The following is a 25,283-nucleotide window of genomic DNA, read 5'->3' on the forward strand; positions in this document are numbered from 1 at the left end:
ACGTCCTAACCGGGCTAGGTCACGTTTTGCTGCGTCGCCATCGTCATCGGCATCGCATCGCCATCGCATCGCATCGCACTTCCAGGACTAAAATTGAGGTTGAGGCTGAGAGCTGAGAGCTGAGAGCTGATGTTGTTGTTGGATGCCCTGATGCCAAAGCCGAAGTCCAAGTGGAAGCAAAAGCAAAGCAGCAGTAGGAGCAGGAGCAAAACTGAGGTAGCTGCGCGAGACGTCGGAACGAGATGGCGAAAATTCGACTTTTCAAGTTGCCATGGATGGCCTGGCCATGGCTTGCATATACTACTATGGCATAGCCATGATGGGCTGCTGGCTGGCTGGCTGACTGGCTGGGTGGGTGGGTTTTTGGTTCAAATTAATACACAAACACACATGTGCAGCTGGCATCTGCAGAGCGAAAGAGCTAGAGATGAAAGACGGAGACGTAGATGGTCGACGGTCGGCAGCAAAAATTCCCCATCGCTGTATGTACGAAAGTTGGCTATTTCACGAATGCCGCCGACGTCGCAATTGACCAAGACCGTTGCCGTAGAAAAGGGAGTCGCCTCCATCTCCATCTCCATCTTTCTTTCCATCTCCATCCAAGTCTCCGGCGGACTGGCCACCACCGGACACCCACATCCACACCCCCATTCGGCCACTTGAGTCTCGGGATCTGGGCATTTGCATATACACTCGCCTGGCATAGTACATACACTCGTCCAAGGCGGGCGCCGTGCTAGAACTCCGCTCGAGAATAGATAATAAAATTACGAAGTGCCATTCGCCATATCACCGATTGGGATATATACTTCACAATTCAAACTCGAAGCCATTGCCTTTCTAACTAAATGTTTGCTTACACTTAATTGCGATTGAATATCGCGGACATATTTCACGTTATTGCTTTTTATTTAAACTTTTTGTGTAAGGTCTATGCAATTGGTTTGGAATAACTTGGTATAATGCAATAGATTTGTCTAGTGGTACTTCAATAATTCAAGTTAACTGGGTCAATCAATTTTTTAGTTACATTTTGAATAACTTATACTTCACAATTTATACTCGAAGCAATTGCTATATAAACTAAATGTTTGCTTACACTTAATTGCGATTGAATACCGCGTATATATTCCTCATACTTTATTTGTCTATTGGTTGGCAGTTTATTCAACTTCAAATTAATATAAAACAATGAAATTGCCTAAGTGGTGCTTTAATAATTTAAGTAAACTGGGTCAAAGGATTTCTTAATTACATTTTTTATATTTGCTTAGCTTAGATAATAAAATAACAATGTGCCATTCGCCATATCACTGATTGTATTCCACAATTTTTACTAACTTAACAGACTTAATTGCGATCAAGTATCATAAATTCGGAAATGTACTTTTTATTTTGTATTTTAATGCTATTTCTCTTTGTTTTAATTATATAAAAACTTGAAAATAATTGAAATTTGTCTGAGTGGTATTTAAATAACTTACGACTGGGTTAAACAATTTTTTTATTGCATTTTTGGTCTAGTTTTTCAGTAACGAAATGAAGGAGAAATATTAAACCATCAATTAAAGTAAATTTCAAAATTTTAAACATTTTATAAAATATATATATGTTTTATTAATTAAAATCGTTACCTAATTGCTAGGTGAAATGCTTTTAATCTTCTTAAAAACTTAAAGGATGGTTGCTAATCTAATAGTTGAATTTCAGTTTGGAGTACTTAACCAATCTTCCTTTTTTAAGGACCTCGAGGTTAGACCGCACTGAGAGCAACCGACTAGCAATGCAGCCTTTTAGCACCACTGTGCCAAATCTTATCGTACATTTCGGTTACTGCTGGTCATCCGTGGAGGTGGACGGCCAATGATGCAAAGCACACCTACCTAGAGCTTCCATATATACGTTTCTACGTTTATATGCGGCATGCACACATCCACAGCCACAGCCATATGTACGTGCTTACTTCTTCCTGGGCAGAAAGTTTCGAGCGTGGCTCGCAAGGCAAGGATTCGAAAGGATGCGAAGGATGCAAAGGATACGATGGCAGGGGCAAGGGGGCACTGCTGCAATAAGGACAACGTAGGAGCAGCCACATCAGATTTTGCGCCTGAACGGATGCCCGACTGGATGGGATGGCCGCTCATGTATCAAGACTGCATCCTAGCCATCTGACCACGCCAGGACTTCGACCATCGAGCGTCGACCATCGCCCACCGACATACAGACTATGTATATCCTGGACGCCTAAGTGCGTGTGTCCGTACGTATTTCGCATCCTGAAGACTTTCAAACGCTGGACATTAGAATTAGAACGAGAACGCACACTAGCGCATGCCTTCTATTCCTCGGGAATATGCATATTATGCGAGTATATAACTTTCATTTGCCAGCCACACACACTCACACACATGCACTCTTAAGTTGAAGAAATTGCGCGTGCCTGCAATTACATGAGTATATCTAACATGCATGTGTGTGTGTGCTTGTGCAATGCATTTGCATAAATGCATGCTGCGTATATTGTACTGCGGTCCACGAAGACATAAATACTCAAGCTCGACCAAAAGACGAGCATACATTCGAGCGTCTGTTTGTCCGTCTGTTTGTCCGTCTGTTTGTTCGTTTGTAAGTTTGTTTGTTTGCCAATTGGCATCTCGCTTTTTTCCCAGATATGCGCTCCCGATAATTCTGAGTTAAATAATTTATGCCTTAGTGGCTGTCATTAGGAAAATTTTCTAAATTTTTGTCTTATCTCATATCATTTTTCCTTATTTAGATAAAACCGTTTTTAAAAATTAAATGTGTGTTAAAGAAGTGGTAAAACACTTTTTATTAAATATATTTTTCTTTACTAATTTAATGTTGTTTTTGCTATATCTAATTTTTTTGAAATACCGTACTCTAAATATTTTTCATTCCATTTATTGAAAGAATAATCTTCAAAAAGTTGTTAAAATACTTAAAAGTTTCTTTGGAACTATGTTTTTATTACTTTACAAACAATGCAAAAGTATAAGAAGGTGTAAATTAATATAATAATTGTGCACTGTACTTGCTCTTCAAAAATTTTTTTACGAATATTAATATTTATTTTTTTATATGTAGCGATAAAAAAGTAGAAGTCATTTATATATAATATTAGCCAATTTGAATTGTAGCACAGGTATATACACCATACAAAAAAAACATCCATATGAGATACCAAACTTTGTAAAAGTTATGGAAAACACAATATTTTTAAAAGCCTGCTTACTTATGAATTATATTTCAAACGACAAATAATAAAATAAATTGAAGTAAACAAAAAACCCGCAAAATATTTAATTGTCTAATGCCTCATTAAGTGCTGGCCAATTAACCCTCATGAAACAATAAATGCCAATTTCTGTTTAACAGATATTATTAATAATGCAGCCTGCAGTTGCCTTACATTCATAAGTTAAAGGCAGGAGGGACATTCACACATCCTCAGACACATCAACACACTGGGGCCGGAACACTTTCCCTTCGAAGCCTCATAAGTAGCCGGCCAGCTCACACACCGATATACCGATGCCATGTATACAGTATCCAGATCCAGCCATAAATAGCTCATTATCATTAAATTAGGAAAACAAGTTGTTTAACCCAATGCTTGTGGCACTTTGGCTGGAATTTGGTCTATTAACACACATGCACACACATGTGTCGGCAAGTACAATCATAAATAAACATTTGTTGCCATTATAATGAGATGAAAGTCAATGTCAATGCAGTCCACACACCTGTATATATATACTTGGATGCTCAACAACGAAGTACATTATGTACTGTGGCACCTGCTGGGCTAACTGCATTATAACAGGCCCATTGTCCGGTGAAAGTTTAATGAGCCCGATAATCAGGCTAACTAATCCCTCAATTAGAGCGCACTGAAATGCATATAGCCATTGAGTAGCTCATTATGTTGTACATAGGTATAGAAACTTTGACCTTTGAGGAAAAGTTACTAAAAACCGCTTATCTCGAGTAAATAAGCGAAACCTAATTGAAAACTAATTTCCTCACACGCCCATCGCCGTGTGAGGGAAATAAAACGCGAATTACATGCGAATGGCCACAAAATGGGCAATAAAACATCGGAATCAGTTTGCTGGCCGTCTTAAGGAACAAGAGCAGCCACATCATGGCTAATAAAAATTTATTGGCGCCAGGACAGGCTCATGACCAGAGCTTGCTTCGCTTGGATATAAATAAAATGGGTCGTAAAAGGGACTTTATGCTGCAGTAAACACGTCATCAACATATCAACTGGGCACAGATAAGCAGTTACCAGTATCCCAGTATCCCAGTATCAACTTTGCCAAGCTGGGGGCAATTAGAGTCATAAACTGGGGCTCTGAACGCGGAAGAGGCGTCAACGGGCACGTCGCTATATTAGCACTTGATGGAAATGGCTTCGGTCATAACAATCAGCAACGGCAGGTGTACCTTTACTATATAACGCTTACCGCTTTTCAGCGGTTCATCACGGCCGGATCATAAGACTACTGCTACTGACCACCGCCACCGAATGAAAGTAACATTCTATTTATGTCCGCATAAAATCTGGTCCACGAAATCGCACATGGGAGTTTAGTAGACTTCCTCTGAAGTGGTTCTTAAACATTCTATGAACATACGCTGTCTTTTCAGCAAAACATCACATTTATGTCTTATTAATTAAAAGACTGTTTTAAAACTTCAAAACATATAACGATGGTAAATAAGTGCTTTTATTTAAATAAAAATATGTTTTCATTGTCTGATAAATTTAATTTGTAGACCATTTAATGGTTCTTGAACATTCTATTAAATTTGTTAAATTATTACATTATATTATTGTAAAATCACTTTGGTGAGAAAGTGGTTTTTGGCTTTTAAGTGTCCTTATGTTTTGATAGATATTTTTTTCATTGCCTGATAAATTTAATTTTTAAACTATAAAAATAGTTTGATTGGTTCTAGACTAATAAGAAGGAATATTATGAGGAACTGTTTTTTCACGTAATAAGAAACTTTGTAAAAGACAAAATGGTTAGAAAACAGGGTTAATAAAAAAGAAATATACAAATTAAGAACCATTAATTTTGATTTCTGTATAATATGAATTGCCTAAGAAAAACCAATAAGTTCATCAGTTTTGGCCTTCCACTTCTTTTCTGTAACTATTCAGTCCTTCAGTCATTTGGGGAAACATTTAAGTACTTAATAGTTAGAGAGAGATAGAGAGAAATAGACTGCACCTTTTGTTTTTTTTGCAAAATTATAACACCAATTATACAACAATTTCAAATCAATAAGAAAATCCGATTTTTTGAATACACCAGGGTAGAGAAAATGTCAAAAATAAAAGGTCCGGAGCTGGGTAGATTTTTCGGCATGTGGTCATAGCATCTTCCCCATCTACAAAACCTTTTTGCCCGTTTTTTATTTTTATTTTTTGCTATGTGCCAAGACGAACTTCTAAGCGCAGAAAATGAAAAGGTGAAGGAACATTTTTTCCATCATCCTTAAATGTGTGTATCGTGCAGGACGTCGCGCAAATCACCCAAGTGAATTCACGCCATTTTTCAGCGTCCGTCGCTTTGTCCGGACGAAGGCCCAAACACACACACACTGCCGTACACACTCGCACACACACGCTCCCCCATGAGTTCAGGTCCAGTCCTGAAAGTCCTATAACGGGCTACCCCACTTAACCGTCCGGCGACCCGGCGAGGTCCTTCTTCTGCTCCTTCCTCATCCTCATCCTCATCCCGATTTTGATGCTGATGCTGACACGTTCGCTGTCCGTCGCCGGGCGTTCGAATACAAAATAAATATCCAATATATGCCCATGTGGGTGTGTGTATCCTGTTTCTGGCATATATTATAAGTGGAATAGAAAAATAAATGCGCCGAGATAAAAGTTTTTCCTCCCAGCCAGCGTCCCTGCGTGTCTGCTGCCCCACCCACTCGACCATACAACCACCCACTCCGCTCAATTCACCGCGGCACAGCAGCAACATGTCAGCGGCGAACAATAACAACAGGCTGAAGAACGGAGCGCGACAAAGGCGAAGGCAGCGAAAGCAGCGTCGAAGGCCCACTTCCACTTGCAAGTCGCCCAGTTCAGTTCAGTTCAGTTCAGCCTTTGCAAAACGGACGCGTCACGAAGCACGTTTGAAATATTGAAGGAAGGACATTTAGGAATAAAATGAAAGGATCGCACCCCACCACTCCAGTCCGCCCAAACGTGTGTCCTCGCGCACACATGCAGAAAAAAGTGGCGACCCTTTTTTTTGGAAATTATCTTATTACGTATAGTAATATTACATTTTTGACCCAAAAACCATAAATTTGTTTTTTTTTTTTTTTTTAATTTAAAAAAGAAATCAGCAGAATAGTGTTCGACAAAAAAAATCTGATCTAATTTTGAAAGTTTTGAATATTAAATATTTTCACTAGACCCACATCAAATTTTTAAGAGATTTTCTGATTTTAATTAAAAAACCAACTGTAGCAATTTAAAAATGCAGTGGGATTACTGCACAAGCAATGGTCACTCAAGGAAAAAGGTGATTAAAAATGACTTTCAAATCGAATAAATTTTTGTTTTGTGTGCACATACACTCACACACGGGCAGCGCGGACAAGCCGTGTGCAAAACCCTCGCGCTGCCAAAGACCCCCCCACCCATACACCACCATTACCATCACATGTCCTGTTTGCTTCGGCAAGAACCCACTTACACTCACACTCGCACACAATCCCCGCCTGCATGTGTTTGTGTGTGTGTGTTTGTGTGTGTGTATGTGTATACTTCGCGTAAATATTGGGAGTCCTTGACTACGCGATGTGAATGATGCTGATAAAATACAAATTCTTGGGCCGCGGCGGCGTTGGCCGCTAGTGTATTTACACAACTGTACTTATGCCCAGCCGGTCACTGGCCAAGTCCGAGGCAGTCAGCCAAGGATGTGTGGTGGGGGAGGGGTTGGCGAAAGGACGAAAAGGAAGTCCCACCACCGCGGGGGACGACAAAACACGGCCCACGAACCCACGACCCACGCCTTGGCGCACAACATTGACTAGCCGCTATTACAGGGTCCCGCGACTCGGAAGTCCAAAAGGGACACTGCGAGCAAAGTAGGTGTGACTTTAAAAGTGTCCCAAAGTGTCATTAAAGTTTCAGTAAAAACGTCTTTATTCAAAAGTCTATAAATATGTATATATGTTCTTTTCTCCAAAAACAATTATCAAGCGATTCTCCCAAGCCACTATAATTATGTACTCAAATTAATTTCTTTGTAGGAATTTAGATTTACCTTTTTGAAATCTTTTTAATATTTCCCTTAAAAAAAAAAGTTTATAAAAAAGAGATAGTCGTTGAATACATTTTTAATAAATTACTCATTGAACAGTCAATAAACTAACATAATACTAACTCAAATTTCCTTGATGTATTTGATGTATTGTTTAAGACTGTTTTAAAGATATCTACAACATAAGTATTTAAGAACAGTAAAACTTCTTTCAATAGGTAAAGGTCCACCCCAATTCGGGCAGTGCACGAAATCTCCTTGTCCAGTTAGCGAACAAAAATCTGCGACGAAATTACGCCACATGTGTTCATGCCACGAGCAAATTTTCAGCGAAGCTAACGTACGGTAGGCGGACAAGGGACAGCACTTTCATCTTAGGACGATTCTTTCAAGGGACGAACCCAATTTCGCCGTCCCATCAGGACGACGAGGGGTGGTAGTGGGTGGAGGGAGGTGTTTTTGGGGGGGTGGCGGTCACGGACATCATATGAGTACGCTATGTCTGTGTGTGTGTTTGTGTGTGTGTATGCGTGGGTCGTGAACGATTGTGTGAGCAAAATTCTGAGGGTGTGGGTATCGCGCTAAATGGACAGCCGCCCAGCTCAGACATTCGTGTGTGTGACTTTGTGTGTTTTCCAGGATATTGTGTGTGTGAGTGTGAGAGTGTGTGGCCTCCAACCACGGCTCTTCGGCTGTACGGCTTGTGTGCCTTGGGCGCGGGTCCGTACACGGCAGCAGCATCAGCCACTTTGTCCAATTTTCAAACGGTCACTTTTTGAAACGAATTTTCCTCGCCATCCTATACCACCACCCACAATCCACCTCCCCACCCAAATCAGAAAAACCCACCCAACCGCCCTTAGCGACGTTGTTCGCGCGGCGGCAATGATTCTAGGCCATGAAATCGACATTCGCATTTTAGAATCCACTTAACCACCGGGGGAAAGAAACTCTCAGATATCCAGTATCTGCATCTTAAAGGCCAACCTTTGATTGTGATTTAATCTAAAAGTCGAAATATCTCATCGGCTTTGAAGGCATCAATTGAATTCTTGACCAAAACAAAGGGGTCAATTTCATCGAGTCATTACTAGCAGATTATCTTTAACCAATTCAATTATTTCGCAAATTATAACTCATTTAAAATATTTCTTGTTCAATTTATGAATAACCAATAGTTTCTGGGCATGAAAAGGAAAATATGAATGAAATTAAAAACCTAGATTTTGGCCATGAATAATATATTTGCATTTTGGAATTGTGGTCAATAGCACATTTTTTGATTTTGGTTAAATGTTGAGTAATTTATTATTAAACAATGTTTTAATATTATTTTTCTGGTACAATAAAAGTAGACAACTTTAGTATAAAAAATTAATCTTTGTATGTGCTCTAGCTAGCATTTTAAAAAAGTTGTATCTGCAGGAAAGTGCATTTACAATTTTCTTTTACCTAACATGTTTATTTATTGCTGACTCAATAAACTAAATACAATTTTTTTCAATGATTCGGTTTCAGACGTTTTCTTTATTTTTATGAATCTGTTGAACTCTAAATTTTAAATTAATTTAATTTAAAAATTAAAGTTCTCCTCTGTAATTGACAGAATACTATTACCATTTCAGAAAATTAGTACTTGCATTTTAATAAAAGCTTTGAATATTATCGTTTAGCGAGCTTTTTTATTTCTTGCTGACTTAATTAACTTCAATACATGTTTTTTGCCAATGATTATGTTGTTTTTAGTCTTTTGACTCTGACGGCCTCCTTACCAAATCATCCTTTTTAAAATTCAGCCGCGAGTCCTTGAGCAACGAGTTTTTGACTATTTCGTATTTCTTTTGGGACTCCTCGTGAGTTAAAGTCAGACGTTGTTGCACCATGCGTTTATTCAGTTCTAGATCCTTCGACTGTTGCACTAGACGTTTATAGTCATAGTTATTGAATTGATTCTCGAACTTGTTAAGGAACCGATTAAGGGACTTTGACTCAGAAGTAAGCTAAACGTAAACGATGTATAAATATGTAATTTTTAAATATAAATAGTGACTTACATCTTCGTAATGACGTTGCAGGTTATTAAGCAAGCTCACAAATCGAGACTTTAAGTCATTAAGGCAGGCATTGTAGGCATTAAGAGATTGCTCGGGAGTTAGTTCTTCCTGGTGCTTATATGGAACCAGATATGGGGCCAAGAAATCAGCAGGCTTACTGGCTATTTCCTTTTTTAGTTCTTCCTCCTCCTCAAACTGCAAGTTATAACATTATATTATTTACATTAAATTTATAATTTTAACAAAATGCATTAAGATCTAATATTTTGCACAATAATTAAAATATTTTAATATTAAATCATGCAATTTAACGTGCCTGGAATTTAAAATAATAATTTAATATTATTTAAAATATTAATAAAAACATTTTGAGATCAATAGTCAAAGATTTGTTTATACTATTCCATTTCTTTTATCAGTGTTATTAAGTACCGTCCTTACCTGTCGCATTCTTATAGCTCTGGCTGCTCCATTGCGAAGTGGATCAAATATGCTGAACTTGAGCTTCGGCTCGGCCTTTTCAGATCTACGCAAATCAAAGATGTTGTTGATGTCCTCAAAGATTTTTTCAAAGTTCTTCCTCAGCTGATCCTCATACTGCAGTTGAGCACGTAACAATCTGTATAGTTCGAGATTAGTGCGTGTGGGATCTAAGGGATTTGCCTGTGAGAGATTAAAAAAATACAGGTGTAATGCGATTGAGTATTCAAATCATCCCCTCATACCTTGTATATTTTTGTTAGCTTCTCATCGTAAACAAGTTCTTTGCCATAATCCGGCCTTGGTGGCTTTGTGAACTCCACTGTGGTCGCTGTGAGTGCCCCGAATGTATAATGGAACTTGAGTACTATTTTATTTTGTTGAAAGAGAAATGTGCGAATTGCAATATCACTTGTGCCCACATCGTCGGCACTGGCTTTGTGAAATTTCTCTGTGACTTTCTGTAAATGATTATTTAATTGGTTTTGTATAGTTATATATATGATATACAAGTGTAATTTACCTTTAGCACGTTTCCAGATGGAGTAAACTCAAATTCCTTGTACCAACACTTGTCACTGCGACCCTTGTAGTGTAGAACTAGGGATCCAGGTTCAACCACCATCAAATCCAAGGAATCTATTCTCGAAGCCGAATAGAAATACACTTTCCGCGGTTGTGTGGTGTCAGAGAAATATTCCATGGCTAAAATAAGTTTTTTTGGAAAGGAACAACAAATTTAAATGATTTAAATGTCTAAATTCATTAAATGTTAAACATGTTAAGAATTGTAAATAAATTGGCAGACAAGACTTCAATATAAATTGTTTTAAAACAAAGGAATTATTAATTTTATGAAACATAACTACATTTTCAATACTTTTAAATAAATTTACGGTTAATAATGAATTTTTAATTAAATATAAATTGTCTTAATAAAAGTAAAATATTAAATTTTAAACATCACTAATTTTCTTAACTTTAAATCATGAATAAAGCCTACTACATTTTGGGTTCTCTAAAATTTTCTCAGCCAGATGTTTATTTAATATGTAATATTTATTTTTCTTTACCCACATTTTAAACTGTCGTTACGACCTTTGGCGAATATCTCTTCGAATTGATCGGTGGCATAGGTGTACTTCACATGCCGCATGAGATCAGAGCGATTTTCATAGAACTCGTATCGGACCTTGGCCATTGTGCACTCGTCATTGTTGAATATTGTCAGTTGCATCACCTTGCCGTCGCGCTGCGAATAGGGAGCAAATCGCTCGTGGATGGCTCCCTTGTATTGGACCTTCTTCTCGGAGCTGGGAAAACGTTGCTCGAAGTCGGCCAGCCCGATGTGCAGTCGATCCACCCAGGACCCGATGCAATCCAAGTGTTTTTCCTCGCTAATATCGCGCTCCTCGTCGGTGATATTTTCATCGGATGCCACTTTGTAGGTGCGCATCTCGGGCGGCTCACCTGGCAGCATGTGCTCCCAGTCGCTGGTGTTCCTCAGATCCCACTGCAAGTCCCCCACCCTCTGATATTTCTGCTTGTTCACATAGTAGTTGTAGTCATTCCACACACTATCTACTAGGATATACTGCTTACAACCCGTTTCGCAAAGGAAGCCCGTTGAGGGTTCTATAAAAATGGCAGTGGGAGGAGCCTCGACCACGTCTCCATTGACATCTGTGTACGTGGTCTTGGGCTTCACACTCCAAGGAGCATTGTTTATGATCACCACCCAGGCATGACATCTTCTATAGTGATGACGATCCACGGCCAGCAGTTCAAGTTCCTTTTTTGAGGAAAAACCCGCGGTTAATCTTCGCTGCGAATGTGCAAGTGCATGTATATATTCCTACCTCCATTTGCTTCCGGATAATCTCATCCTGAATCCGTTTTTCTTCGGCCGCTTTTTGCCTGTGAACCTCGGCCATTTCCGCCTCGAGATGACTCTCCAAATCGGGTAATCCGCGCAGCTTGTACTTCTGGCCCGGCTTCTCAACCTTTGGCTTGATCTCCTCCGCCTCCACCTCGACAATGGGATATGGATAGGGAATGGCCAGTTGGTCGTTGAGAATGGTCTCCTCGCGGGCCACTCCGGACACCACCAGGGCGGGATGGCCTGCTCCAATCAGCATGCTGGCCAGCAGAGTGGCCATTTCGTAGGAGTTGCCCTTGCGACGCCGCAATAAAGTGTCAGGCGAAATCAGACGATTTGGCTGTAGAATGAAATTTAAGTAAAATTTCTTTAAACTATATTTACACTGAGAAATATTTAGCAACAAGAAAAAACAAGCAGAACAAATATGTATATTGATGGATTTATAGAAACATGCACTACCAAATCGTAAACTGGAATAGTTAATATTAAAATAATGAGGACTATTAAATTCCATCACAAGAAGATAAAGAAAAAAATTTCAAGAAAATCGACCCAAATTTTCAAACCAAAATTTAAACGCAGATTTAAAGAACATAAAACCACAACCTTATAGAGCTATACCTTTTTAATATTGGATAATTGTAAGAAAAGTTATGGCTTAAGAAGTGCTGATATTAGGTCACTTTTCTGCAAAGCCATTTGTGGAAAAAAAAATGGGGTTACATCAATAAAATTTTCAGAAAATCGACCCAAAATTACAAACCAAAACTTAAGCGCAGATTCTTAGAGCTTAGGACCACAAACTTATAGAGCCATTCCTTTTCAAAATCGGATAACTGTAAGAAAAGTTATGAACTTGGAAGTGCTGGTTTTTGGTCACTTTTCTGCAAAGCCATTTTTTGTAAAAAAAGGAAAGGGGTACCATCATTAAAATTTCAAGAAAATCGACCCAAAATTACAAACCAAAGTTTAAATGCAGATTTCTAGAGCTTAACACCACAAACTTATAGAGCTATGTCTTTTCAAAATTGGATATCTGTTAGCAAAGTTATGGCCTTGGAAATGCTGGTTTTTAGGTCGCTTTACTGCAAAGCCATTTTTGGAAAAAAAGGAAAAATTTCAAGAAAATCGACCCAAATTTTCAAACCAAAATTTAAACGCAGATTCTTAGAGCTTAAAAGTACAAACTTATAGAGCCATCCCTTTTCAAAATCGGATATCTGTAAGCAAAGTTATGGCCTTGGAAATGCTGGTTTTAGGTCGCTTTTCTGCAAAGCCATTTTTGGAAAAAAGGAAAGGGGTACCATCATTAAAATTTCAAGAAAATCGACCCAAAATTACAAACCAAAGTTTAAATGCAGATTTCTAGAGCTTAACACCACAAACTTATAGAGCTATGTCTTTTCAAAATTGGATATCTGTTAGCAAAGTTATGGCCTTGGAAATGCTGGTTTTTAGGTCGCTTTACTGCAAAGCCATTTTTGGAAAAAAGGAAAAATTTCAAGAAAATCGACCCAAATTTTCAAACCAAAATTTAAACGCAGATTCTTAGAGCTTAAAAGTACAAACTTATAGAGCCATCCCTTTTCAAAATCGGATATCTGTAAGCAAAGTTATGGCCTTGGAAATGCTGGTTTTAGGTCGCTTTTCTGCAAAGCCATTTTTGGAAAAAAGGAAAGGGGTACCATCATTAAAATTTCAAGAAAATCGACCCAAAATTACAAACCAAAGTTTAAACGCAGATTTCTAGAGCTTAACACCACAAACTTATAGAGCTATCTCCTTTCACAATCGGATATCTGTAAGCAAAGTTATGGCCTTGGAAATGCTGGTTTTAGGTCGCTTTTCTGCAAAGCCATTTTTGGAAAAAAGGAAAGGGGTACCATCATTAAAATTTCAAGAAAATCGACCCAAAATTACAAACCAAAGTTTAAACGCAGATTTCTAGAGCTTAACACCACAAACTTATAGAGCTATCTCCTTTCACAATCGGATATCTGTAAGCAAAGTTATGGCCTTGGAAATGCTGGTTTTAGGTCGCTTTTCTGCAAAGCCATTTTTGGAAAAAAGGAAAGGGGTACCATCATTAAAATTTCAAGAAAATCGACCCAAAATTACAAACCAAAGTTTAAACGCAGATTTCTAGGGCTTAACACCACAAACTTATAGAGCTATCTCCTTTCAAAATCGGATATCTGTAAGCAAAGTTATGGCCTTGGAATTGCTGGTTTTAGGTCGCTTTTCTGCAAAGCCATTTTTGAAAAAAAAGGAAAAAAAAAAAAAATTTCAAGAAAATCGACCCAAATTTTCAAACCAAAATTTAAACGCAGATTTCTAGAGCTTAACACCACAAACTTATAGAGCTATGTCTTTTCAAAATCGGATATCTGTAAGCAAAGTTATGGCCTTGGAAATGCTGGCTTTAGGTCGCTTTTCTGCAAAGCCATTTTTGGAAAAAAGGAAAGGGGTACCATCATTAAAATTTCAAGAAAATCGACCCAAATTTTCAAACCAAAATTTAAACGCAGATTCTTAGAGCTTAAAAGTAAAAAATTATAGAGCCATCCCTTTTCAAAATCGGATATCTGTAAGCAAAGTTATGGCCTTGGAAATGCTGGTTTTAGGTCGCTTTTCTGCAAAGCCATTTTTGGAAAAAAAGGAAAAAAAAAATCATTAAAATTTCAAGAAAATCGACCCAAAATTACAAACCAAAGTTTAAACGCAGATTTCTAGAGCTTAACACCACAAACTTATAGAGCTATGTCTTTTCAAAATTGGATATCTGTAAGCAAAGTTATGGCCTTGGAAATGCTGGTTTTAGGTCGCTTTTCTGCAAAGCCATTTTTGGAAAAAAGGAAAGGGGTACCATCATTAAAATTTCAAGAAAATCGACCCAAAATTACAAACCAAAGTTTAAACGCAGATTTCTAGAGCTTAACACCACAAACTTATAGAGCTATCTCCTTTCACAATCGGATATCTGTAAGCAAAGTTATGGCCTTGGAAATGCTGGTTTTAGGTCGCTTTTCTGCAAAGCCATTTTTGGAAAAAAGGAAAGGGGTACCATCATTAAAATTTCAAGAAAATCGACCCAAAATTACAAACCAAAGTTTAAACGCAGATTTCTAGGGCTTAACACCACAAACTTATAGAGCTATCTCCTTTCAAAATCGGATATCTGTAAGCAAAGTTATGGCCTTGGAATTGCTGGTTTTAGGTCGCTTTTCTGCAAAGCCATTTTTGAAAAAAAAGGAAAAAAAAAAAAAATTTCAAGAAAATCGACCCAAATTTTCAAACCAAAATTTAAACGCAGATTTCTAGAGCTTAACACCACAAACTTATAGAGCTATGTCTTTTCAAAATCGGATATCTGTAAGCAAAGTTATGGCCTTGGAAATGCTGGCTTTAGGTCGCTTTTCTGCAAAGCCATTTTTGGAAAAAAGGAAAGGGGTACCATCATTAAAATTTCAAGAAAATCGACCCAAATTTTCAAACCAAAATTTAAACGCAGATTCTTAGAGCTTAAAAGTAAAAAATTATAGAGCCATCCCTTTTCAAAATCGGATATCTGTAAGCAAAGTTATGGCCTTGGAAATGCTGGTTTTAGGTCGCTTTTCTGCAAAGCCATTTTTGGAAAAAAAGGAAAAAAAAAATCATTAAAATTTCAAGAAAATCGACCCAAAATTACAAACCAAAGTTTAAACGCAGATTTCTAGAGCTTAACACCACAAACTTATAGAGCTATCTCTTTTCAAAATCGGATATCTGTAAGCAAAGTTATGGCCTTGGAAATGCTGGTTTTAGGTCGCTTTTCTGCAAAGCCATTTTTGGAAAAAAGGAAAGGGGTACCATCATTAAAATTTCAAGAAAATCGACCCAAAATTACAAACCAAAGTTTAAACGCAGATTTCTAGAGCTTAACACCACAAACTTATAGAGCTATCTCTTTTCAAAATCGGATATCTGTAAGCAAAGTTATGGCCTTGGAAATGCTGGTTTTAGGTCGCTTTTCTGCAAAGCCATTTTTGGAAAAAAGGAAAGGGGTACCATCATTAAAATTTCAAGAAAATCGACCCAAAATTACAAACCAAAGTTTAAACGCAGATTTCTAGAGCTTAACACCACAAACTTATAGAGCTATGTCTTTTCAAAATTGGATATCTGTAAGCAAAGTTATGGCCTTGGAAATGCTGGTTTTAGGTCGCTTTTCTGCAAAGCCATTTTTGGAAAAAAGGAAAGGGGTACCATCATTAAAATTTCAAGAAAATCGACCCAAAATTACAAACCAAAGTTTAAACGCAGATTTCTAGAGCTTAACACCACAAACTTATAGAGCTATATCCTTTCACAATCGGATATCTGTAAGCAAAGTTATGGCCTTGGAAATGCTGGTTTTAGGTCGCTTTTCTGCAAAGCCATTTTTGGAAAAAAGGAAAGGGGTACCATCATTAAAATTTCAAGAAAATCGACCCAAAATTACAAACCAAAGTTTAAACGCAGATTTCTAGGGCTTAACACCACAAACTTATAGAGCTATCTCCTTTCAAAATCGGATATCTGTAAGCAAAGTTATGGCCTTGGAATTGCTGGTTTTAGGTCGCTTTTCAGCAAAGCCATTTTTGAAAAAAAAGGAAAAAAAAAAAAAATTTCAAGAAAATCGACCCAAATTTTCAAACCAAAATTTAAACGCAGATTTCTAGAGCTTAACACCACAAACTTATAGAGCTATGTCTTTTCAAAATCGGATATCTGTAAGCAAAGTTATGGCCTTGGAAATGCTGGTTTTAGGTCGCTTTTCTGCAAAGCCATTTTTGGAAAAAAGGAAAGGGGTACCATCATTAAAATTTCAAGAAAATCGACCCAAATTTTCAAACCAAAATTTAAACGCAGATTCTTAGAGCTTAAAAGTAAAAAATTATAGAGCCATCCCTTTTCAAAATCGGATATCTGTAAGCAAAGTTATGGCCTTGGAAATGCTGGTTTTAGGTCGCTTTTCTGCAAAGCCATTTTTGGAAAAAAAGGAAAAAAAAAATCATTAAAATTTCAAGAAAATCGACCCAAAATTACAAACCAAAGTTTAAACGCAGATTTCTAGAGCTTAACACCACAAACTTATAGAGCTATCTCTTTTCAAAATCGGATATCTGTAAGCAAAGTTATGGCCTTGGAAATGCTGGTTTTAGGTCGCTTTTCTGCAAAGCCATTTTTGGAAAAAAGGAAAGGGGTACCATCATTAAAATTTCAAGAAAATCGACCCAAATTTTCAAACCAAAATTTAAACGCAGATTCTTAGAGCTTAAAAGTAAAAAATTATAGAGCCATCCCTTTTCAAAATCGGATATCTGTAAGCAAAGTTATGGCCTTGGAAATGCTGGTTTTAGGTCGCTTTTCTGCAAAGCCATTTTTGGAAAAATTTCAAGAAAATCGACCCAAATTTTCAAACCAAAATTTAAACGCAGATTCTTAGAGCTTAAAAGTACAAACTTATAGAGCCATCCCTTTTCAAAATCGGATATCTGTTAGCAAAGTTATGGCCTTGGAAATGCTGGTTTTAGGTCGCTTTTCTGCAAAGCCATTTTTGGAAAAAAAGGAAAGGGGTACCATCATTAATATTTCAAGAAAATCGACCCAAAATTACAAACCAAAGTTTAAATGCAGATTTCTAGAGCTTAACACCACAAACTTATAGAGCTATCTCTTTTCAAAATCGGATATCTGTAAGCAAAGTTATGGCCTTGGAAATGCTGGTTTAAGGTCGCTTTTCTGCAAAGCCATTTTTGGAAAAAAGGAAAGGGGTACCATCATTAAAATTTTAGGAAAATCGACCCAAAATTACAATCCAACATTTTAATGCAGATTTTCCGATTTTTATTTCTAATCATTAAAATTTTAGATTAAAAAAAAAAATTGAAACCATTCGATTTATATTCGACAAAATATGATCCTTTCGTTCACTATTAAAAAATCTTAAAGATGGGTTTATACTTAAGTTCTTTATTATTTTTCTAATTTTTTGACTACCAAATCGATCTGCTCTTATTAGCTTGTGAACATAATTCTTTCAAAGTATCCACTGTTGAGCGTCATTGGAAGCCAATATGCAATTTCTGTACAAGAATTTATTAGCTGCATATAAATAGATAGAGGTACATACATATATAAACCGGGGCTCAGGAAACAGCTTGCCAGTTTCCAGGAAATTTGGCATAAACTATTGCACAGCACGAGACAAAAAGGAAATCTTCGATTACCTTAGCACCGTTTACCTGCCTAGGGAAAATATATGTGTACCCTTATATATGGCCCTGTAAAAACAGCAGGAGTCAAGTTCGTATAGGTTATATTTTACAACCTTGAAAAAGTTATATCCGCTTTGCATAGAAGTTAAGAGCAGACTGAATTTTGAGACGAACCTGTTAAAGGTGTGAAATTTTAAGCTATCTTGAATATGTAGATATTTATATGAAAATTAAATGAAGGTTTAGTATAACAAATTTACATAGTTTAAAAGATTTTTTACCCTTTACAATATCTTAAACTGTTTTATAGTATTTCGAGCACATAAGGTTGATCCCAAAAGTGAATTAACGCTATCATTATAAAATAAAACGATAAAACCATTTTATTTTCTCAATATGCAAGGGATCAAATAACCTATCAATTGGCATTCGAAGGTAAAAATTGTTGTTTTAATTAATTTAACATTCGCCAAAAAAATTGATTTGGAAAATCAAAACAAAACAATCTTTCTTTTTGCTGTGCATCTTATTTTTGCAAAATAATAGAAATTTATTACAAAAACCTACTTAAAATCTATATTCTTTTTTGAAAATGAAACAAAATTGGAGTTAAATAATAAGAAGAAATTAACAATAACATGTTTTTGTTTCAAATACAAGTATGAGCTTAAAATAAGTAAATCCAAATAATATTAAAAAAACAATTTAAATATTTTTGTATAAAAAATGTGACCACTTTTTCAATGGCTTGAAAACGGAATCTTCTGAGATCTCGAATAATAGGTCGTTTTCTATCGGGGGTATTAAGCATATACTGTTAACTCATGCCCGCTCGTTTTTATGTGTTTTTTTTTCGATTTGCGGATGTCATTCAGAGGCCGAAACAATCAGCGGTCTGTTTTCATTGCATCTTTGGCAATGAGGTAGTGAGGCTGTGAGGTAGTGAGACGGAGACCCACTCCCATTTAATCCGCCTTGGGCTGTTCTATGTCCTTTGTCCCGATTGTTTACCTGCACATCTGCGACTGCCCCGTAGGTGGCTGCGTGACCCCGTGCCATTCATCTTCTTTCCTGTTCCGCGAAGACTTAGGAGACAATCCCAATCCCGCCATTGCCAGGAATTCGGATACTGATTCTGATTATGTGCATGTGCCTGTGCCTGCGCGTCCGAAACACCGAAACACCGAAAATTTCGAAACTGTGAAGCGTAGCGAAACGGCCATTAACGCGGGAAACGCTGGCAATTATTGTGGGCCTTGCTGCCTTTTCATGTTGTTGACATATCCGCCACTCTGAGATTGCAACAGCACCCCCGTTGCAGTTGCAATTGCAGTTGCAGAGATTCAAACGCAGCACATAGCGCTCTGTATTTGGCTTTGCCCAAGGTAGAATTTGTTGAGATTGCAAGATTTCACAGAGTATTCATTTAAGTATGGTTATAACAATAAATTAATATATCGCACTGAATGTTTTTTTTTTTTATTTTTAGTCTTAAAATATGCCAATAATGTACTTAGATGAATTTAAAAGCCACAATTAGTTTATCACATTATTATTCATTACAAAATGCTATCGAAAATAAGTTATAGAAAATAATTCAAATTATATTCTCAGATGACTTTATTAGCCATAAATATCGAATGAATATTATAATTTTTGGTAAATTAAATGGTTTAAATAAAATGATCCAACTTTATTTTGGGTTTCAATATTTAAAATGGATTTTAGGACATACAAATAATATTCTCAGATGAATTGACAAGCCACAAATATCGAAAGAGATATTTAATAAGCCATGCAGGGCAACGAAGTATACTTATTCGCAGTTTATGGCTAAACAGGATTTCAGCGATTTGAAGGATGAAGAAACTGCGAACGTGTGGAGGGCCCTGCACCTTTCCACCCTGCGCACATACGCCCCGTCGCTTCGAAGAAGGCCATTAAAATGCAAAATCGCCGTGTGAAGCCATAAGAATCAAAATGAGCCCGGGAGTTAGACTCAAACTCAGAGTCAAAGTCATCAGCTATCAGCGGGGCAAGCGGAGTTTTCAGTTTGCAGTGTTCCGAGGTCAAACACTCTCGCTCGCTCGCTCGCTCGAATCGATTAGTCAGCAAACCAGTCAGTCAGCGGCGTCTAATTGAATCCGATGCAAACGGCAATACCTGGGCAGTCGATTGAGTCCTCCTCGGATTGAGACCTCCTCCCCCGGAATACCCCGGAATACCCCGAAATACCCCTTTTTCCCTGGATTCCATGGGCTTGAGCTGCCAGTTCAGTTCCCGCGTTTCAGACCCGCTATCACTGCGGTCGCGCGTAATAAGAAACGCTTCAAGGTTATTCGAACGTGTTAAATTAGGATCGGCAAGGCAAAGCCAAAGCCTGGCAAAGTAGTCGCAACAATGGAGGAGCGAACATGACGAAAACAAAGGGACGAATGCACAGCGAGAATGGAGCAACGGGCGCCCGGTTGCTCGGTTGCTCGAACAGGGGCCATAGCTCAAATTACAGCCAGTAAAAGGGATAATTTCGGAAATGATCGGACACAGGATACCTCGCACTATGTGTGAAAATCTTACTTTGCCGAATTTCAGCCCATAACTTGGCATAACACCAAACAAAACTAATTTACTATCTACCTCTACTGACTCCCAGCTCATAACTTGACATTTTTTAAAACAATTTACAAAAGGTATTTCTCCAAAAACATCTGTATTTATGCATTTCTAATAAGTATTTTATTATATTTAAGTTTTCAATTTAGCTTTGATTTTTGGAATTTTTTTTTAACGATACTATCCCTCTTCAATTATTGGAAAATATGTTTAATTTACTTATAACTTGATTTATTTTTAACCTTATTTAGAGAACAACAATTTCCCAGTGGCATACCTACAATAACTTTTGTTTTTCTTTATTGTTTAATTAACAGTGTTCATTTTAAGTATTGTGTATTGTGTTGGTATTTGATTATTCTAATAAAGGGGAGTACCTTTTAAAATTTGCTTAGTATAGTTTTTCAGAGACATGACTCATTCAAAAAATATTTCTATTTCAAAAACTTCTGATTTTATTTTATTTTTATCAATATTTATATTTTAGAAGCGATGATTTTTGATCCTTTTATAAAAACCTTTCTCAATATCCGAATAAATTGTTTATCGCGAAAGTGTTGTTAAGCGAGTATTTATTTAAAATCGATTTAAAATTATGACTACCTTGGTATTCATTGTTTGACTCCTGTATTTATCTTTAGGCGGATGTGATATACCCGACCACACCAAGATTACTGGGTATAAGCGCGACCACGTCCATCTGAAGAAAGGCGTACAAAAAAGAGCGAAAAAACTGCGCCAAAAGCGGCGAAAAATTGCGAAAAAAAAAGGGTGGCAAGTAACAGAGTCTGCCGAGACAGAATCACTTTTAGTTGCCACCCTGGTGAATGAATGGCTGGCAGTGGCAGTGGCAGTGCCTCTTCCACTGCCGATGCCGATGCCCAAGCCGATGCCACCGCTCGCGGGTCACAACTCAAAACAATGCCGGCGAGGGCTCAAGACACGGGGTTGTCAGACAGGCGGCTTCCCTCGTTGACACAATGCAGTGGCAGGACCTGCTCCTGCCTCTCCTCCCCCTGCGAAATGCCACATGTAGTAAGGATGCCACCCATTCCAGCTCTTCGTTAGAAGACTAACCTGGGGGCGAAGGACTCGCTGGGGAGGCGGCACATAGCACATCGCACATCGCACATCGCTTATCGGGATGCATAATGAGCCGCTGTCGCTACTGCTGCTGCTGCCATCTTTTCCACAAGAGCGCTGAAACAAAAGCGGTGAAATTCAGCGCGAATCCTTTCCTTGAGCCTTCGCAAGGACCTCCGCTCCCGTCTTGTAGCTCCAGGAAAGGAAAGGAAATCCCTAACCGGGCCTTTTGCGGGCCAGCAGCATGTGTAAGTTTTTAAATGAGCACACACGATGAAAATCAGCGACTTAACCCCTTTATGATAATGTACTGCACGGAAGTGTTATTGTCCTGGGGACAAAAGGACACACGGCGTCGACACTAGCGGCCATAATACGCGCAATAACCCCCTCTTTATATTCACCGCCCGATGCTGGCCAAAACCCAACCCAAAAGTCGCGTCATCCTTAATATTGTACGTGGATGTGGTTGTGTCTATGGCGTCATTCACCACGGTTGGGATTTTATTATTTGCCCGGCTTCCGCGACCCAAGTCCCCGGGCACATAAAAGTCCCGGCCAATAGGCGCTCTTAAAAACGGCCAAGATTAAGATATAAACACGCGAAATTAAGACATTTGATTCCCCCAGAACAGTCAGTCAAAGCCAGTGGAGTATAATGGTATATGGTTTGGGTCGGTCTTACGTTGAAATCCCATCATAGTTTTACTCACATCCCCGCCAGGAATTACATAAAGGATTTATTAATATGGGCCACGCTATATTAGCCTAGTTTTGTAAGTGGAGTACAGACTGATAATCAATGTGGAGGGAGACCTTTTGTAAACTCTTTGAATAATAATAAGTATAATAAAATAAGTTGTTATATTAAATATTTAAAGGTTAGAAAATAAGAAAAATAATGCATAATAATCACTTTAAATTCTTCTTTAAAAGAAATGTATGTAATTCGATTGACATATGTCGAGCATCAGTCTATTTTTTCCTAATCAATACCTCTTCACATATGGCCTGCTTGTGTATTAAATTCGAGCCCTTGTGTGCGAAGGCATTCTTATTCAATATCGCGGCTGTCTGAGCCAAACGAGTATAGTATGTATACGACGATGATGATTTTAAACTCCGCCGTTGTCTTTGGGATACAGACCCCGTGTAGCCGGTGGACAGAGGCCAGCCAAAAGGGAGTGGATTTCGGATTGGTACGGGGTATTGATGGAGAAGGATGTGGCACCCACCAAACCACCGCCCAACCGCCCACCGCCGACTGCCAATGCGGCATCCTAACGACGGCGCACAACTTACAATCACAGATTCGATCCAAGTCACATGGCGTTGCCCACAGCGAGGATAAATGCGGCGGACGGACAGACGACGTCGCTAAGAAGGGACGAAGGACGAGGAGGAACAGGACATCGGGGAAGGACATCGGAACCCAGGACTCGCAACTCGAGTGATGTGACGGGGGTCGCGAGTCCAGACAGATGCGGACACTGATGCGAGGACTCGGACACAAAGTCGATGTGTGTTTGGTTTTGGTCTGCTTTTGAGCAAAGGAAAACGCCACTCCACCGCGGACAAGGCGAGTAAGTGGAGCCGACGAGTCCTGCAGTCGACAATGGTCGACAGTAGAAGCTAGAAGGTGCACTTACAAAAATCAGCAAAATCCATTTAACATACCTCATATGGCTTCTAAAGTTAATTCTCATCGTTCTAATTGAATACAAATTTAACTGACACGAAATTGTTAAGTTTCATATGTATCACAGGAGAATATTTTAAACAAAAATCGATTTAAATAAAGTTAAACAGCAATTAAAATTACAATTATTCTGGCACAGTAAAAAAAAAAGTACAATCCTAAAGTTTAGAAAGTTCTTAACTTTTTTCATATGTCACAGGATATTTCAATATAAAAGTGAATAGTCCTATAAATAATGCCCTTCAACTTAGATGTCATTTGAAGTTTTTTAAGCTTATTGAAATATGATTTTGGTCCATATCGTTAGCAAACCAAAATAGCAGCTATTAAATAATAATAACAATTATTGCACAAATTTTTATCCATTAAATTACAGATAGTTAATTACCCATAAGCCTTGACGTAAAATCTTGTAGATTTTATCTTAAGTATCTCATTTATTTATCCTCAGATGTTCTAATAATAATAATATTTTATTAAAATTTCTTGTGGTTCTTATCTTTATAATCAAAAAACAACCAAACTGTATTCAAATTATCTAAGTAATAACATATCCGTTTTAATTGTTCTCGGTGTAGATGGCCGACACTCGATGGCCGCGGCAATGGCCGTGTCAGCGACAGCGAAATTGGCGTCTAGTTTATTGTAGCCACGAAGGCTGTTGGCCATTGCCGGAGCACCTTTGGCGGTGGGTTTTGGGTGGTTTAGGGTTCAAGGTGGTTGGGGAAGCGGGGGTTGCGGATGTTCTGCGACTTAAACCGAGCATGGCATGGTAAACAGCAGCCGCGGGGCTGCAAGTCGGGAAGAAGGAGTAGGATTGGAGGATTGGTGGAGTTCAGAGCACAGAGCACAGAGGACAGAGGGCAGCCAACGTCATCAGTTCGCTGGCCCGCCTGTCTGACCATACCATATATGGACAAGTCCTGCGTCTGGACGTGAAGACCCGCTGCCAGTTTTCCGTCAGGGAGACGCTTTTCTTTGTGAAAGGGTTGCAGCCGTCGCCAAAGCCAGGGAAATGAGATATAGCGAATCCACGGACCTGCAGTTTGGGGCCCCCTTTTTTTGCCGGTGGCACTTGGCCCGATCTCGAGTGAATTGCTCTCGAGCCGAAGGAAATCGATATGCGCATAGTCGGCGGAAAAAAGCGAAAGACGAGTATTTGGAAGATATCTTGTCGCATTGTTAGTTTTTTTAGGTGCTATTCCGCTTTGTGAAAAATCAATATTGGCACCATATTAAAAAAAAAAACATTTTTTCAACTTTATTAGAATTTAGTAACATTTGTTTTTTTTTAATGTATTTGAAGATCAAGTAGATTGTTTGTTATTTTGTGTTATAAACCACGCTAAAAAAATGTATTGTTTTTGTACTATCTTATTGTACAACCCACGCTTAAAAACAAAATTATAGGAATAACAGCTTATAAGTGTAAACTGTAAAGTTTTTTTTTTAATTTATGTTTTATTAAGTGTATCCCACACCGCTAACTATAGCATCAGATAAAATAGATTTATTTTAAAAAGCAGGTAGAGTAAAGTTTTGTATTTAACATTAAAACGAACAAATTAAATATCGTGAATATTTATTCCCAAATCAATTTGCAATATTTTAAAGTTTTTGCCATACAGCATAGTCCGCTTCTGCTGCTCTAATCCTTTTCACATAACCAATAAGATTATTACAGGGTATTCAAGCGTCGCAGTATCGATAAACACCCTACCCCCTATATTTTCGCTAAAACACCGTCAGTGCTGGTTTTTGTCATTGAAGTCGAAAGACGACAACGTTCGCAATTGCAAAACTGACCAAGCAACACGACACGCTATTCTACATCGCTGGAACTTCGCGATTCCACTCTGTGCATTCTGTGCACTCAACCGGAAGCGACAGCGTTTTCATCCCCTCGAG

At 38.1% G+C, this 25,283-nt stretch overlaps 2 protein-coding genes across 2 annotated transcripts in view; one reads left to right on the top strand and one right to left on the bottom strand.

Moving 5' to 3' along the window:
• Positions 1 to 9,003: 9,003 nt before the first annotated feature.
• Positions 9,004 to 25,283, bottom strand: part of LOC128258619 (coiled-coil domain-containing protein lobo) — a 34,446-nt gene continuing 18,166 nt past the window's right edge. Inside the window, exons 3-9 of the mRNA XM_052990329.1 lie at positions 11,719 to 12,078; positions 10,937 to 11,651; positions 10,383 to 10,564; positions 10,105 to 10,320; positions 9,821 to 10,042; positions 9,380 to 9,574; positions 9,004 to 9,325 (exon numbers count right to left, since the gene is read on the bottom strand). Coding sequence (XP_052846289.1) covers positions 9,068 to 9,325; positions 9,380 to 9,574; positions 9,821 to 10,042; positions 10,105 to 10,320; positions 10,383 to 10,564; positions 10,937 to 11,651; positions 11,719 to 12,078 — 2,148 coding nt within the window. The 3' untranslated portion in view covers positions 9,004 to 9,067. The remainder of the gene's footprint in view (positions 9,326 to 9,379; positions 9,575 to 9,820; positions 10,043 to 10,104; positions 10,321 to 10,382; positions 10,565 to 10,936; positions 11,652 to 11,718; positions 12,079 to 25,283) is intronic.
• On the top strand, positions 21,745 to 23,170 carry LOC128259160 (uncharacterized). The gene is made up of 2 exons (XM_052991363.1): positions 21,745 to 21,924; positions 22,822 to 23,170. The coding sequence occupies exons 1-2, from the start codon at positions 21,745 to 21,747 to the stop codon at positions 23,128 to 23,130; spliced, it is 489 nt and encodes a 162-aa protein (XP_052847323.1). The 3' UTR covers positions 23,131 to 23,170.

The sequence above is a fragment of the Drosophila gunungcola genome, chromosome 3R (genome assembly GCF_025200985.1).
Source record: "Drosophila gunungcola strain Sukarami chromosome 3R, Dgunungcola_SK_2, whole genome shotgun sequence".
In the NCBI taxonomy this organism is placed as follows: Eukaryota; Metazoa; Arthropoda; class Insecta; order Diptera; family Drosophilidae; genus Drosophila; species Drosophila gunungcola.